The 18,053-nt window shown below is 41.2% G+C and overlaps 1 protein-coding gene across 1 annotated transcript in view; it reads left to right on the top strand.

The window, feature by feature from the left end:
* Positions 1–8,224, top strand: part of ST6GAL2 (ST6 beta-galactoside alpha-2,6-sialyltransferase 2) — a 52,804-nt gene extending 44,580 nt beyond the window's left edge. The window contains exon 5 of the mRNA XM_090271778.1: positions 7,968–8,224. Within this exon, the coding sequence (XP_090127904.1) occupies positions 7,968–8,224 (257 nt within the window). The remainder of the gene's footprint in view (positions 1–7,967) is intronic.
* Positions 8,225–18,053: the final 9,829 nt, after the last annotated feature.

Here is an 18,053-nt window from a genome sequence, read left to right on the forward strand (position 1 = left end):
TTTCCAGTCAGTGGCATTATGTTCTGTTTATACATAGCTTATTTCACCACACATTAAAACAGTATGTTTGTCAAGGAAAAAATTCTATTTTTTTTCTTTATTTTTATTATTTACACAAGCCCTAATTTTCCTCCACCCCTTTGCCCATCTCTCTCCTGTCCTCTTCCCACCTTCCCTCTGGCCATCACCACATTGTTGTCTGTGTCTATGGGTTATACATATATGTTCTTTGGCTAATCCCTTCACTTTCTTTCATCCAGGCCACTCCCCCCATCCCCCCCTCCCCTCTTGACAGCTGTCAGTCTGTTCCATGTATCCATGTCTCTGGTTCTATTTCGTTTGTTAGATTCCACATATAAGTGAGATTATATGGTATTTGTCAAGGAGAAAATTCTATTATTTTTTAAAAGTTTGAATATTACTTTAAATATTGCTGGGTAAAAGCAAGATAATTTTAGTGTAATCACAGTAAAGCTAAAGGCTAAGTTACTAAACTATATTAGACTCTGAAAACACATTGTTAGAGTAGAGTTTCATAGAAGGATCCTCATTCATTCTGAATTTATGATCATCGGAACATGGATTGAAGTTTGCTTTTTATCCACATTTTGGAGCAAATAAATAAGGATATATACTGCTTGTTATTCTGAGTTATATAATGTGACATTTTATTAAGACCAGTTGAAATGCTTTTTAATTGGCATGATAATTATATTGCATTACACAATATTTTAAAACATGCAGTTTAACATATGAATGCCTCTTGAGTCATAATTGCCTGGAAAATTTTACACTTTTTTTTTCTTAAAAGAATCGCTAGTATGGATTCATTTGTAAAATCTGGCCAAAGAAATTTAACATTAATTAATTGAATAATGTTTAATTATTTTAAAAAGCTGGCCATGTGCCCAATTGATTGGCTTGTAAAAATACATGAAAAGTGTCTAAATATTAATCTGCCTGTCAAAAAATGCAGCTCCACATAAAAGCAGTAAAACCTTATTAGTGATGAAAGCAGTTTCTTTTTGGTAGTCAATAAACAAAACTATTTAACATAAAAGATCCTTCAGTGGTTTTTAAAAAGTTATCTACTGAATAGCACTGTATTAGATGATTTATATTCTTCTTTCTTTTTGGGTAATCCTGAGCAATCATAAGAGAGGAAATGAAAAAAATAGTAATAACATTATTAGCATAACCAGATGTGGATTTCCCGTGTTGATCTGGCACGGGGAAATGATTACAAAGTAACATGATACTTTGAATTTGTACATATATGGTATCTGAGCAGGAAAAATCCTAACATAATAAGCCTGCCTGCTAATGCTTAGGAAGGCTTGCTTATAAGGTTGACAACTGGGAACTCAGACTTGGGGAGGGTTCCTACTCCCATAACTGATCGGATAAGAGTGGTTCATTGTGTCTAGACTGTTTATGAAAGCAATGTGGTTCATAACTGAGCACCTCCTTTTCTTCTGGCTGTCTGGATTTTGGTTTTGCCAGACAGAGACTGCCTGTGCAACCAGCTCCCAGTGAAAACCTTTGAGTACTAAGTCTCTAAGAACACTTCTTGGCTGGCAGCATTCCACATGTGCTCCTTGGGTAATTAAATAAACTTGTGTGACTACCAGGAACGGGTTCTGGAAGCTTGCCCCTGGTTCCCCTGAAATTTTCTCCCCATGTGACTTTTTCTTTGCTGATATTGCCTTGTATACTTTTGCCACAATAAATCATAGCTGAGTATGACCATATGCTTATATAGTCCTCACAGCCTATCATAAAACCCAAGGGTTAGCTGGGGACTCCAGACACAGAATTCTACTGGTGGTAATTTAGAGACCATCTTAAAATCATGTGTTGTGGGTACCTGTGTCATTTGTGGGTGATAGAGCTCAGCATCATAGCATTTCAGCAGAGAGGCTGGTTAGTGCCCAAACATTTTTTTTTTTAAATCAATGTGTGGTTGCCTCTCATGCTCCCCTAACTGGGGATCTGACGTGCAACCTCGTCATGTGCCCTGACTGGGAATCAAACCAGCGACTCTTGGTTCGCAGGCTGACACTCAATCCACTGAGCCATAGCAGCCAGGGAACCAAACATTTTTCTTAGTACAATATTTAAGATACTTTCTTCAAGTCATCCTAACAATTTTAGGTTATAAGCTTAGCTCTGTTTTTAAATTTAAAGGTTAATTCTTTAGTTTAATTTGCTAATTGTTTTTCTTATAGAAATGTTTTCTAGCCTTAGCCAGGTGGTTCAGCTGGTTGGAGTATCATCCCATACAACAAAAGGTTGCAGGTTCAATTCCTAGTCAGGGCACATACCTAGGTTGTGGACTTGGCCCACAGTTGGCGTGCGTACAGGAGACAACAGATTGATGTCTCTCTCTCTCTCTCTCTCTCTCTGTGTGTGTGTGTGTGTGTGTGTGTGTGCGTGCCTCATGCGCGTGCTCTCAATAAATAAATAATAATAATAATAATCTTTTAAATATCCTCAAGTGAGGATTAAAAAAGAAAAAAAGAAAAATTTTCTAAATTCCCAATGATTAGCACTGCACCCAGTTTAATAAATGTTGAATTTATTTGAAGAGGTCTCCAACAGTACTTGAAGGCTCTGGTCTCTTCCCAGTCCTGTGTAATCCTGCCTCCCTGCAGTATTTACTCCCCACACACCCATACTTTAACACACATACTCTGAACTGTGCCAGAGAAGAAATTTCATCTTTAGGATTTTGTGTACTTCTAAGTGCTATTAACAATTCTTAAGAAAACTGATGTGTAGATTTATTTGCATTTAATAATGATTTTCAGTATATATTATATGATAAAGTCTGAATCTAAACTCAAATTTATTTGTAATAATGGCCTGAATAAATTAAAAAGTAGAGTATGAATATGCTGCCTGAAAATAGTTTAAAATAATTTCAAAAAATTCTCCACCTTTGGTACCATAAATCTTGTCCATCTTTTACATGTAACCAATGAATTATAAATTAATTTCCCTTCTTTTTTGAAGGTGCTGCCATACTAATTATGCTATCAGTTGGCAGCTATTTAAACACTTAGAGCAGATTCTGCTATTACTTAAATTTCAGGATGCTTGGCCAAGTCTTGTAGTTTCAGGAAGCCACACATTCATGTAAGAGCACAAAATGATGTGGAAACCCATTGTTGCTAATTCTGTGTAAGACAAGTAGAAATCAAGAGGAATTACACAAATACCTGAAGATGAGAAGCAATACTTTCTTAACCTCTGTTGGCCTTTATTTTGGACTTTCATGAACTAACAAGTTCCTATATTTATGAAGCTCTAGAAGTTATTTTAAAATATAAAATATTTATGAAATTGCTAAAATGTGCCTATTATAGAAAAACCATATTTTTTTGCCTATTCTTATGACAAAATCTATACTGTGTATTTAGCAAATGAATGGTTTAAAATGTACCATAATTAACTAGCAGCAAGAGTAAAAATTTTCTCTGGAAAACTTAAAAAAAAAAATCAGAGTCAAGCATCTAATAGACCTTTGAGACCAAGACAATATATAACAAGGATGTCTAGGAAAGCCACCCAGAGTTCTTCTTGGGTATGTTAGCTGTGTAGCACATAGATTGTCTAGCTACTATGAGGCAGCTTGGGGATCCCTTATAGCAGAGTTTTTCAAAGAATATGTTTTAGACCAGCATGGTCTTCTAAACATGGTCAGTGGGCCAGCACTGGGCCAGGAATGCTTGTGATTGGTCTACAACTAGATCACTGTGGAAATTGAAAGTATTTAGAAATCTTTCTAGAAATTTGACAGCACATGTCATCCAAATATGTGATCATTTCTCTAATAATTAATTGGTATTGTATTTTATAAAAGGACTGCTCTGTGATGGATTAACACTTTCTTAAGTGGGCTTTCACCACAGATAGTTTAGGAGTGCTTGTTAAAAATTCAGTTTCCTAGAACCCAACATAAGCCAATGGGACCCAAATCTCTGGGAATGAGGACAAGCCCCAGGAATCTGCATTTTAACAAGCTGCTCACATCATTTATTTCAGGCTGAAGTTTGAGAACTGCTTCAGGATGAGGAACAACAAAGTGATATACTTCTCAAGTATAACATTAACTTTCGAAGGCTATGCACTTTAAGAACCAGAGTTTCAAAGAAAGCAGCTGGTATACAATTGACTACAGTCCCCATGGAAGGTATCTGGTTCAGTTCCACTGCTACTTTACGAAATGCCTTTGTGCCAGACACCCTTGAGGCCTCTTCACTGCCATCTGCAGGCAAATGGGTAATAATGTACTGGTAGATAATGTGTAGGACTTGACCCATGCTAAGATCCTTGCTGAGCCATGACAAAGAACTTGTTGGGTAGCTGTTATTAGGAAACACTGAAGCCATTCTCCCTCCACAGACACAGATCCCATGACCCTCAAAGAGAGAGAATATACACATCACAGGGCTCCCTGTTTGTTGCAGGTTTAAAGTAACTGGGAATAAAAAGAGAATTTAATTCTCTGGACACTTAACTTTCTCGTTCACTGTGTCAATTCTTTAAGATGAGTTTCTGAGGAATAGAAAAAATGTTCATAGAGCAGTAATTGCTTCTCAGAAGGAGGGACTTTTTTTCGCCTGTGCTGTGTGCTCAGATGCTGGTGCCCACTCCATCTGCAACTTCAGGAAGAAGCGACTGTCCTTGGTGGTTCTCTCTGAGCTTCACCTGAATTACTGTCACATTCGGTCAGCCCAAGGAAGGAGCCACAGCCAGGCAATAGGTCAGCCATGGAAGAGGAGGAGGAAGCTAGTAGAATGGAGACCAATAACTGGGAGTTTTGACATTAGTTCTTGAGAACAACTTTACTTCATAGACTTGAACGGAATAATCTTCTCTTCGTTAGGAATATGTTTTACTCTCAGCCACAATACTGTATTATGACTATTAGTCACATCTTCTAAAGTCTTCTAACCAGGATACCATTGTCTCTGGAGCAGCTCCCCTTCTCCTGCTTCCCTTCCACCCTTTGTCTTCCAGGCTGCCCTTTTAGGGTCAGGCCTCCCCTCCCTGGGCAAGTTTTCTGGATCTCCTGCACAAAATTAGGCTGCCCTCTCTTAGGCCCCTCTTTATTCCCTCTTGGTGTCACTCATGGAAGACTTTCTCTGGTTGTGGGATTTTCATGATGCAGACAGGGTTGCCTAATTAGAAACATGATTGTCCTCTGCAGACAAATATTGCTTATAACAGGAACTAACTGTGTGACTGTTTTTCCATAACAAGGGATTTCTTTTTAATTAAAGAGGTGTGCACATATTTTTTAATGTTTAAAGGATGTTAACAAGGTGATGCTAGGGTAAAAGCCCATTAGCCTAGGTCAAAAACTAGATTTGCTCAATGATGAAGTTTTATAGCTCTCTATTTACAACATTAAAATAAAGCAATTAAAGCAACTTTAATACTGACAGTTCCAGTAACAAAAATAATTTTGTTAATATGAATCTTAAACTCTGTGTTTACAACTCCATTTCTTTCATTCAGACAACTATATCATATGTTTAAGTGTATTTTATTGATTAATGCTGATATAGTAGTCCCAATTTTTTCCCTTTGCTCTCATCTGCCCAGTACCCCCCTTCCATCCAGCAATCCCACCCCCTTAGTTCATGTCCATGGGTCATGCATATAAGTTCTTTGGCTTCACTCTTTCTTACATTATTATTAACTTCCGCCTGTCTATTTTGTATCAATCAGTTAAGCTTCTTATTCCCTGCTCCATTTCCCCATTTATTCCCCTTCCCCTTCCCAGCTGATAACCCTCCAAATGATTCTGTTTCTATTCTGGTTTGCTTAGTTGAATTTTGTTTTTACTTTTTAGATTCAGTTGTTAGTTGTGAGTTTGTTGTCATTTTAGTGTTCCAAGTTTTGATCTTCTTCTTAAGTAAGTCCCTTTAACATTTTATATAATAATAGCTTGGTGATGATGAACTCCTTTAGCTTTACCTTGTCTGGGAAGCACTTTATCTGCCCTTCCCTTCTAAATGATAGCTTTGTTGAATAGAGTAATCTTGGTTGCAGGGCCTTGCTTTTAATCGCTTTGAGTACTTCTTGCCAGTCCCTTCTTGTCTGAAAAGATTCTTTTGAGAAATCAGCTGAATGTCTTATAGGCACCCCTTTGTAGGTAACTCTCTGCTATTCTCTTGCTGCTTTTAAGATTCTCTCTTTATCTTGAACCTTCGGCATTTTAATTATGTGTCTTGGTGTGGTCCTTTCTGGGTCTAGCTTGTTCGGGACTCTCTGTTGTTCCTGGACTTGTTTGTCTATTTTCTTTACCAAATTTGGGAAGTTTTCCTTCATTGTTTTTTCACATAAGCTTTCAATTTCTTGCTCTTCCTCTTCTCCTTCTGGCATCCCTATGATTTGGATGTTTGCACATTTAAAGTTGTCCCAGAGGTTCCTAAGCCTCTCCTCATTTTATTTTCAATTTTTGTTTCTTCATTCTGTACTGGTTGACTGTATTTTTCTTCCTTATATTCCAAATCATTGATCTGAACCCCATTTCCCTTCCCTTCACCATTGGTTTTGTGCGGATTATCCTTCATTTCATTTAGCATAGCCTTCACTTTTTCCCTTATAAATTTGCCGTACTTAAGCATATCTGTCAAGCCTGTGAGCATCTTTATCATCAGTGCTTTGAACTCCATATCTCTTAGGCTGGATATCTCCTCCTCTGTTAGGTTGGCTATCTCCTCATTGCTTAGTTCTCCCACTGGAACCTTGATGCATTTCCTCTTTGGGGCATACTTCTCTGTCTCCTCATTCTGACAGGCTCCTGTCTTTGTTTGCCTCTGTGTCTTAGGTAGAGCTGTCACACCTGTTATGTTGTAAGGGGTGGAGCTTTAGGTATTCATCAGTATAGGTGAACTGTTTCACCACGTTGTGGTGCTGTATGGGGGGGAGGGGCCTGAGAGGGAACAATGACACTTGCTCAGCACTGCCCCCTTTTCCAGGTACTTCTCACACTTCCGTATGGGATGGGCACTGCTCTAGCTATTATCCTGGCCATTGTTCCCAGAGTGGGTGGGTCTGTGGACATTCTAGGACTGTGGGGGCCCTTTAAACAAGCAGACTCTACTGAGAGACCAGCAGTTTCTTCCACCACCCCAACCCCCACTGGTTTTCACAGTCAGAACCAATGAGGCTTTATTTTCCCCGGCGCTGGAACCCGTGAGCTCTGTGGTCTTGTCTGGTGCTGGGAGCACTCCCCAGGTGTCCCTCCCTACTTTTTAAAACATTTGACTGCACTTTATGTAGGTCTGCTGCTGCTACTGCCACCACACCACGTCTTCTCCACCCCAGTTCTGTCCCTCCTACCTGTCTGGATGAGTATTTCTTCTTTATATCTTTGTTTGTTGGACTTTCATGCAGCTCGATTTTCTGGAACTTCTGGTTGTCTCTAATTTTGACTTAGTTGTATTCCTTCTTAGTTGTGGAGTGGAGGGAGATGCAGTGTATCTGTCTAGGCCTCCATCTTGGCCAGAAGTCCCTTACTGTGTTATACTTAATATATAGTCAAGCAGTTATTTTATGATCAATTTTCATAGTATGTTTCTTTGGAACATAGCAGTTCTACTATTACAAATCATATGGACCTGAGCATGGAATGTGATACATGATTTTCTAACTTGGGGGGATGCAAATCTGTCACTCACTGAATTATAGGTCTTTAAGTTAAGTAACTTTATCTTTTATTTTCAGCCCCACAATAATCAATTGAGCAAGTATATACATGCTAGTATTCCAACTTAAAGTGCCCCATGCCCCATGAACCAGTATACCCATTTACTGGAAGTTGGAACCCTGCTATTGTAATGATGAATGCAGAGCAAGGGTTTTTTGCCACTGTCATTCCTTTTCACCACTGTCCCAACATTCCCCTCCCACTTGGAGTTCATCAGGTTCCACTTTTCTCTCCATGTCAGGAATCCTCCTCATGATGTCCTTGTGCAGTGAAGTGCACGTATACGAGTACATCCCATCCCTCAGGCAGACGGAGCTCTGTCACTACCATGAACTGTACTACGACGCAGCCTGCACACTGGGGGCATACCACCCACTGCTCTACGAGAAGCTGCTGGTGCAGCGCCTGAACACAGGCGCCAGGGCAGACCTGCGGCAAAAGGGGAAGGTGGTCCTACCGGGGCTGAGGGCTGTGCGCTGCCCTGCCCCCAGCTCGTGAAAAGGGACTCTTGAGAACCAATGTGCAATAAGATACTACTATTGTGCTCTAAGTCACAAAACAATACTTGAAGTTATATTTTAGGCAATGTAGTCTTGAGTTTTTAAATTGTAATTTAGTGATGGCCACGAGAATTCTTCTCTTTCTAAGCTACTGAGTATTTATTACTACTTTGAATATAATAATGGAATTAAAAGGAAAAACATAGATCATGAAAGATGCAAAAAAAGGAATTGCTGGAAAAAAGGTAAATGAAAATGTTTAGCTTCCTTTATGCATGAACACTGCTAATCAGGGTCAGTTTCAGTGATACACCTAATATTGAGAAATGGTTTATACCTCAAAACACTGACATTGAGTTACAGTATAATATCTAGTGTGTCACTTGTATGGGCCTTCATCATTAAAGAGTCTAGAGTTTATGATGAATGTCTGAATTATCACTCAGATGCATTAATTGCAACAGCAAAAAATCTTTAGGATATCCTATGAGGTGCTTGTGTTTCCAAACCATTGCATTCACCATCTGTGCTTCTTGTTGCCCACTGAATGACTTGCTCTGTGTATCAGGACACATTTCTAAAACCAGAGCACCCATGTTGAACAGTCTAAGAACAAGCCAATTCTAGACTAGCACCTCTGAGGAGACACTTGGTTTTCCTGCAGTATTTTCTCACTCAACTAGGAGTGTCACCCAGATGCAAAGGAACATCACTGACAAGTAACACAGAATCACAAGGCTGCAGGGTGGCCCTGGATAGGACAGTTCCAGTCAGCATACCCACCTTTACTTTCTCACCTGCCAGTCCTTCCCACAGCCTTTATAGTTTTACACATTGACAAGGACAACACACCTGTGGGAGAGGGCCCCTTCCAATCCAGAAGAAAAGGTTGCAGAGCAGTAATGCTGTGCTTCTGGGGATGCACACCTATGTCTTTTATAAGGATTTCTTCAGGTTAATATCAGCTATTAAAAAATCCAACACTAATTCTCCTTATAGTTGCACATTTAGGAATCTCATCCTTGTTTTCACAGGTATGTTTTTTGTCAGCAACATAACAAAGCCATATAATTAAATAAAATTGTGTGACAGCATGGCTTTTATAGCCATAGCATCTGGAAAAAACAGTGCTGAAATAATTATTAGCATTTTTAAAACTGGGAAATAAAAGTAACTGAAGCTATCACGGGGTTCCTTTGTTACATGTTTATGAGCCAGGTCATTCTGGTGGGACATATTAATACCTTCTGTTGTTGGCTAACCCTTTTAGGTGGCAGCACTTCCATCCACTGAATTAATTAGGTCCTGTTGGGCCACATTAGGTAGGATCAATCTCACATGTGTTACAGTATGTGATGGAAGAATTTAGTGTGCACAAATGACATGATTCATGTTCTCTCTCCAGCCTTTCTTCAAGATCATGGCACAGTGTATGTTTGTGGTTGGAAGCCAAAGTGACCTGGTCTCATTTCTGCTTAGCTGTGGAAAGAAATAGGGAAAGGAGGTGGGAGAATTATCAAGAAATACATGACTAAATATATAGGCCAAATAGTCTAAGACTATATTCTATTATATATCTGTTTTGACTTCTCACTTTCTGATAGTTTAGAACTCTACCCACAGGTTACATACATTTTCATTGTGAAAATATTCTGCATGTTTCTGCCACTGGGGCATAATCTTCACAACTGGTAAACAAAAGGCATTTCTCTGCCAATTCAAGGATAAAATAAAATGCTAATTCTTGTTTTATTAAATCAATGAAGCCTTTTGGTAAGAAAAAACAATCCAGCATATTCCTCTACAAGTTTGGGCTAGTAGAATTTAAAAAGTTAAAAACATTGATGTAGTTCTCACTCATTATAGAAAACGTGCATATAGATAGAGTTATGTAATTGTATATACACATCTGTACACATGGTTGGTTTTATATTGTCTTTTTTCACCAAACTTTATTGCTGAAACTTTTATGATACATTTCATTTTAATTATACAAACACCAATTTTTTAAGAGAAGGAAGTAAATGTTATATGTCCTTCTGTTAAAAAAAATTAGTTTTCCACACTCATATTTTATACATCCTGGTTGCATTAAAAAACACATCAGACATATTTAAAAGTCACTTTATATAAAGGTGGATCCCACTACCTGAAGATAGCCTAATTTCACTCTAAAGTTTGATGAGAAGTTTACAGCTCATGGCCTTTACAAGATTAGGGGAAGAAACATTTATTGGTTCTATGGAAAAGAGTCTTCTTACTAGGTAGGTTTCAAGCAAATACTTATGATTTTTTTTCCAGTGAAAACCACTGAACTTTTTAAACAGATTTGGGAATTTTTTTGTATGATAATTTTTTAAATGAAATGTGTACTATTCAAACTAATTAAGGCTTGAGCTTTTCCAGGAGTCACATTTTAAAGTGTTTGTACACATTTTAACATTTTGATATTTTCTATTTTGGTTTTGTATATTTTATGTATATATAGTGTACAGATTTTTTCTTATAAATAAAACATGTTTTCATTTGTCTAAAAGTTCCTCTGTTTTAATTTGTATGATAGAAGTTGCACATACAGATAATGTGTGAGTGGCAAAATAATGAACATCCCTAGAAAAGGGAATGTTGGAAAGCTGAAATCTAATTAGAAGCCTGTAGAAGAAATAGCAACAACATGCCTTCCAACTATGAGTATAAACATCCCTGGGCTTTGTCCAGGGATTAATTGCCACTTCCAGGAAAATGGCAGTGGCAAAACCAGCAGAAAAGGTGTAGCTAGGCTAACATATTCTGATGTTGACTTAGCCCAACATTATGATTAATTTATTGCATTGGGAGACTTTCTCACTTTGACAGGGCTTCAAGTCAGAAAATATAAATGTTATTAGTGGAAAGCCTAGAGACAGTGAAATTACCTCAATTCACTGCCACATCAAATTAGCCTCGCTATTTTCATACTTGCCATGTGAAGGGAAATCGGGCTCCTGGAAAGAAATTCCAGGCATTTGTACTTCTTGGTTAGAATGTGCAGGGATTCTTGAAGGGAAGAATTAGGGTTCTTGATGTGAGGACTGATGGAAGTATCAGGGGAATTTGGGAGACCTAAATCACCTCTGACAGTTTTGCTGAAGCAGAAAAGACTGCCCCCACCTACAAGTTCCTTCTCTTGCCCTGGAATATGACTGCTTGCCCCCTGGTAATTAAAATGCAGGCTCCATGGAGCCTGATTAGGGAAGGACCAGAGGTGGAACTCTCAAAGAAAGCTATTCCCAGAGAACAACCTAAAAGGAGCCTGCCTGGACACGGGGTACATACAGCCTAGGCAGCCTCTGAGATCAAACAAAAGCCCTTCAGGTAGGGCTCAAAAGCATGAAAAGGAAAGCAAGGGGAAGACGAGGTGTGGTGAAGAGCAAAGTAGGGAAAAGGAAGACTGAAGTGAGAAAGAGTAAAAATTAGTGCCACTTACATATCAAAATCATTAATTCAGATACGAAACTGCGTCAAGACTACAGGCTCATCTGTCGAGCCAGCTCTATACACTGAAGTTCGGTGCCCAGGAAAGCCTGGTATACAGATCTGAGGAGGAGGGGAGGCTTCCCCCCCCACTAAACCTCCCCTGGTTCCTCACTGCCTATGGCAGGAGTTGGAAGTTCATAGCTCATAGTCTATTTTTGTAAATAAAGTTTTATTGGCAAGCTGCTACACTCATTTGTTTACATGCTGTCTATGACTACTACATAAAGGAAGAGTTGAGTGGTTGTGACAGAGACTATAGAGCCTGCCAAGCTTAAAATATTTATTATCTCGCCCTTTGCAGAGAAGGTGCACTGACCCTCAAGTATAATTTATCAAGACTATTTAGCCATGCCTTCTGGTAGTGTGCATGCTGTCCTCACAAAACCACTGTCAAAGTAGACAATTATATTAGCTCCAGGAAACATGGGGTCAGAGAGCTTAGTTAATTCATCAGCCTGCAATCACACAGTTGGGAAATGACAGAGCCAAATTTGCAGTCCTTGTCGGACTTCAAAACTTACTCTTGGAACCAGTAAATTAGGCTTTTTAAATCAGCCTCTCCCTGAGCCACTATTCTAATCTCAAGAATCACATACCCCAACATACTCCAAGGGCTCAGTTTGAAGGATAATTGTACTTCTATATTTTTTAAAATGGTGTTTTGAAATTTATGGAGATTAAAAAAGGGCCCAGGATTTTTAAGTTTTTTAAATTCTTAGAACATTAAAATGTATCTGAACTACATGTGTCAATCAAGTACAATTTTATTTTGTTATTAAAAACCAGTCTCTCTGTCAGAATCTGATGTGAAGAATACTGCTGACATGGCATAGTGAAAGCAGACATGAAGGACACTAGCTGTTCATCAGCTCTCTCCCTAGCTGCTATCCTCACAGAATTGTATCATGCTGGGGGGAAAATAAAAAAAACAGTACCGAAGTTGAAAAATGAGACACCAGCTGAGAAACTGATCACAAAACTCAAAGTAAAAGAAAAATCAGTAACTGCAAAATATATCTCCTCCTTGTTATTGCTGAATTTTGAATATTCACAAAAACAGACTTACAATAGCAACATACCCCTTGGCTATTTTGAAAACCATTCTGACACAAGATTGGAGAGGGGCCTTGGAACTGCTCTTATTCTCATTTATGAAAGCTGTTGAAAGCCCAAAAGAGCACTGGAAAACCTAGAGGAAGACATACAGAGGCCCTAGTAGTCACTGAGCCCCAGTAGATGATGAGCCAGTAGCAATGGTGCTGCTGCTGTCCCCTGTAGGGGTCAGAGAGTGACTCACAGAGCTTATCTGAGAAGACTGAGCCAAAAGTGGTGTTCTTTTTTTTTTTTTTTTTTTTTTAATTTATTTTTTTTTTTTTTAATTTTTTTATTTTGGTTTTTCAATTACAGTTGTCCCCTTTTCCCCCAATTTCTCTCCCCCACCCAACCGACCCCCTCTCCCACAATCATATCCCTCCCCGTTGTCCATGTCCATGAGTCTTTCATACAGGCTCTTTAATTAATCCCTTCCCTTACTTATCCCCCTTCTCTCCCTCTCCCCTCCCCCCTATTGACTGCTATTCTGCTCTTTGTTCTATTTAGTTCCTTTGTTTGTGTTGTTCTTTAGTTTCCTGTATTAGGTGATATCATATGGTATTTTTCTTTCTTTGCCTGGCTTATTTCACTAAGCATAATTCTCTCTAGTTCCATCCATGTTGTTGCAAATGGCAGGAGTTCCTTTCTTGAGGTCTCTAATCTAAACTACATCACAGGAATGTATAAGAAGTGTGACTTAATTTTTTCCATAACTAAACTTAATTTTTATCTTGAATTCCTTTTCCAACAGAAGGTAAAAACTATCATAGTTCATCTAAGACATAAGTAAGTATAAGATGCACCCTCCTTTTTGTGTACCATTACAAAGAAAACTGCTGTAATTAAACTATGTCTTACATCTCATTTAGGTGTGCACCATTGAACACTCTAGCAACAAGCCGTATGTGGGTACTGAATGCTTGAAACATGGCTCCTCAGATTGAGATGCATAGTGTAAATATACTCTCTGGATTTCTAGAAACTAATATGAAAAGATGAATGTAAAATATCTCCATAATTTTGTTTTATTGATAAGTTGAAACAACATTTTAGATAAATTGGTTAAAATAAAAATATATTGTTAAAATTAATTTCACCTGCTCCCCTTTACATTTTTAACGTGCTTACTAGAAGATTTAAAATGTTGTCTTTTCTCACATATTTCCAGTAAACAATAATAACTTAAAATATTCTATTTGTTGAAGCATGGGAACAAAAAACAGACTGACAGTGACCAGAGGAGATGGGAATGGAGATGGGGGTAAGAAGGGAAAGAAGGGGAAGTGTCTAGTCAAGGAACAAGTATAAAGAACCCATGGACATGGACAACAGAGTGGGGATTGCCTGTGAGAACAGGGGGAGGGGCTCAAAGGAGAGCAATGAGGGAAAAATTGGGACAGCTCTAGAAGAACAATAAAAAGAGGCAAAAATATAAAAATAAAAAATAAGTCCACAATATAATCAGTTTAAGAAAGTGTTATAAAATGATATATGATATTATACCACTTTGTCACGGAACCAATGCAGGTTCTTCTTGCTTGGCAATTGGAAGAATATGAAAGGTAAAGATGGGATTTCTGACATTCCTTTATTACAGATATAATAACAGCATTCATGCTTGTCCTCCGGTGCATGTGTGTGCTGGACCACCAGCCACCCGTCAACTGTGCTCCTGCCACTCACTGCACAATACTACCGTAGGGGTTCTGCCCCTTATATACTATGCATAGACAAAGCTGGCTACTAGCCAAAATATGACATCAATTCTTATATAACTGTGAGTGTGCTGCGCATGTGAATCTAATGATTATCTCTAAGTAGCCCATGCCTGAGCATCCAGGGTGAGGGAGCTTGACAGACTCTATTGTTCTCACACATTTCTTTCTTAAATAATAAGTACACATAAAGAAAATACATCTAGAGGGTTATAGATGTCATTGTTCCTATTTCAGGAATATGAAATCACTGGCTTTACCCTCCTACCTTATGTATTTCTATTTTGTTAGAATTTCTTTTTACAAAGTGTATATAAATTTTCTATTTAGAAAATAAAAGTGGAGCTGAGAATCAAGATGGCAAAGGAGTGAGTGGAGGCTGCGCTTGCCTTCTCCCAGGCCTGGACTGAAATTTCGACTTCATTGTGGAGAAATAAGCTGGATGACCAGCTGGACACTGGCTGGAGTTAAGGCTTGTATCTGTGGGCTGGCAGAAGAGGCTGCTTCATCACGACATGTCTGGTGTAGACATGGGAGTGCTACAAGTACCAGCTTGGCTCCCGCAGGCAACTGCTTGTTGTGTGGAGAGATTTTTCAGTTCCCTGAGAACTCCCCCTGAGAATAGATGGGGGCAGAAATCAGGGCTAGTGCTGGCAGAGCCAAGAATGAGCCAGATGGTGTCTGGCTCTAAGAGGCATAAAACAGCATTTTGTTTGTTTGTTTGTTTTGCTGACTGGGGAGGAACAGCTAAAGCTATGGTGAGATTCTTGAGGGGAGGATGTGCAGGATTGCATTGGTGCTCGCTTGCCCTGGCCTCCAGCAGAGGTAAGGCAAAGTGGACTAGAGATGCTGAGAGAGAGTTTAGGAAGGTGGTGTCAGGGAGAGGGAGCTGGGAGAACAGTGGACTGGACCCCAGTGCAGACTCATCTCTAGTGCTGTAGGAGAAATATTTTAAGCAGACCATCTCCTCCAAGTGGCATCAGCCAGAGGGGAAGCAATAGCTCCACCTGAAGAAATTATTCAGCCCTGCCCTACAGTGCTTAAGACTGACTACAGAGCAACTAGAATAAAAACTGAGACAGACAGACAACAGAATGCTGACAGTCTCGGACAGGCTGCCTAGATTCACACTGGGACACAATCTGATGTCACCAGGGGCAGATCCAGAAAGAGAAGGGAGAGGTCAAAACCAGATACTACAAAGACGAATTCCACTGTGATCTTCTACAGAAGTTATTTGTCTCCTGAATATCCTTTCAACAATCATTCCTTGTTGTCCAGTCTGGGCATTCTAAGTCGTCGTCGTCGGCAGCCGTCCGTCTCGAGAGACGATGGCGTAGCTTCTTGAGAGTCTATCTGCACCGCCGAGAATGGCTGTACAGTCCGACTCGGGAGTGACAATCCCTGCCACACTTGTTACAGGTGAAGGCAGATGGCCGTTGTTGCTGCTGTTGATGCTGCTTCCGCCTCGATCTTTTCTGGACTGCCTCCTCGTTGCGCGCAGCCTCCGCGCGTGACGTACCTTGCCTGACCGCGAGCCTCCAGGCTAGGCGGTCGTCTGCTTGAACTTCCCATGTGTTGAGATTGATGGAGCATTGTGTCATGTCCTTTTTGCAGATGTCTTTGAACCGCAGTTTTGGGCGCCCTGTCATCCTCTTGCCTTCTGCTAGCTCGCCGTAGAGGAGGTCTTTGGGGATACGGCCTGCATCCATTCTTTTGACCTGGCCGAGCCACCTGAGGCGTCTCTCGCTAAGAACTGCATGCAAACTGCTCATATTGGCTCGCTTCAGCACCTCGGTGTTGGGGACCTTATCCTGCCAGGCGACATGCAGGACGCGTCGCAGGCACCTCATGTGGAAGCTGTTGAGTTTCCTTTCGTGCCTTGCGTAGGTGGTCCACGTCTCGCTGCCATAGAGGAGAGTGCTGAGTACGCAGGCTTGGTAGATGCGCAGTCTGGTTTTCTCAGTGAGGCTGGAATTGTTCCACGCTCGCCGGTTCAGTCTGGCCATAACTGTGGCTGCCCTGGCGATTCTCCGGTTGACCTCCAAGTCGACTGACAGAGAGCTCGAGATGGTGGACCCGAGGTAAGTGAAGTCGTTGACAACCTCCAGGGTGTACCCGTCGATGGTGATGCATGGGGGAGTCCCCGTGCCTTGAGCCATAACATTCGTCTTCGTCAGGCTGATGGCTAGTCCGAACTCCTTGCATGCGTGGGAAAGGCAAGTGACTAGCTGCTGGAGTCCCTCTTCAGAGTGTGATGTCAAAGCTGCGTCGTCGGCGAAGAGCATCTCACGGATGAGCACCTCTTTGACTTTGGTCTTGGCTCGTAGACGGGCCAGGTTGTAGAGCTTGCCATCGGATCTGGTGTGAATGAAGACACCCTCGCTGCAGTCCTGAAAGGCGTATTGGAGGAGCATGGAGAAGAAGATTCCGAACAGCGTAGGCGCGAGGACGCAGCCCTGCTTTACTCCGCTGCTGACTGGGAAGGCCTCAGAGGTTGCGCCGTTGTAGGACACCGTGCTGTGCATGTTGTCGTGAAAGGACATGACCACAGCAAGCAGATGTGGTGGACAGCCAATCTTCCGTAGCAAGCTGAAGAGTCCGCTTCGACTGACCAGATCAAACGCCTTCGTGAGGTCGATAAAGGCGAGGTAGAGTGGTTTATGCTGCTCGTGACACTTCTCCTGCAGCTGGCGTAGGGAGAAGATCATGTCCACTGTTGATCGGCCAGCTCTGAAGCCACACTGGGACTCTGGGTAGACGCGGGAAGCAAGGGTCTGCAGGCGGGCAAGAGCGACCCGGGCGAATACTTTGCCGACGACGCTGAGGAGAGAGATGCCCCGGTAGTTGTTGCAGTCGCTGCGGTCTCCTTTGTTCTTGTACATGGTGATAATGTTGGCGTCTCTCATATCCTGGGGGATGTAACCCTCCTTCCAGCAGAGACAGAGTAGATGGTGGAGCGGCTGTAGCAGGACTGGTTTCCCGCTCTTTAGGATTTCTGGAGGGATTCCGTCGCTTCCTGGTGCTTTCCCGCAAGCAAGGCGGTCGATGGCTTTGCCGAGCTCTGCCGCAGTAGGTGGGGTGTCTAGCTCCTCCATGACTGGTAGGTCTGGGATGGCTTTAAGAGCAGTGTCTGTTACGGTGTTCTTCGTTGCGTACAGCTCGAGGTAGTGCTCGGTCCACCGCCGCATTTGCTGTTCCTGGTCAGTGATGACCTCACCTGTCTTGGACTTAAGGGGGGCGATCTTGGAGGGGATTGGGCCTGTTGCCTTCTTGATACCCTCATACATTCCTCGTGCGTTGCCTATATCGGCGGCTTCCTGAATGCTTCTGCACAGGTTTAGCCAATAGGTGTTGGCACAGTGGCGGGCGGTCTTCTGGACTTTGTTCCTGGCAGCCCGTAGAGCTTGAAGTGTACTGGGAGTGGGCGTGACCTTGTAAGCCAGTAGGGCCTTCCTCTTAGCCTCGATCACGGGTTCCATTTCTTCCCAGTGAGCCTCGTAC

The sequence above is a fragment of the Furipterus horrens genome, unplaced genomic scaffold (genome assembly GCF_987537825.1).
Source record: "Furipterus horrens unplaced genomic scaffold, mFurHor1.1.pri manual_scaffold_3, whole genome shotgun sequence".
NCBI classification, from domain to species: domain Eukaryota; kingdom Metazoa; phylum Chordata; class Mammalia; order Chiroptera; family Furipteridae; genus Furipterus; species Furipterus horrens.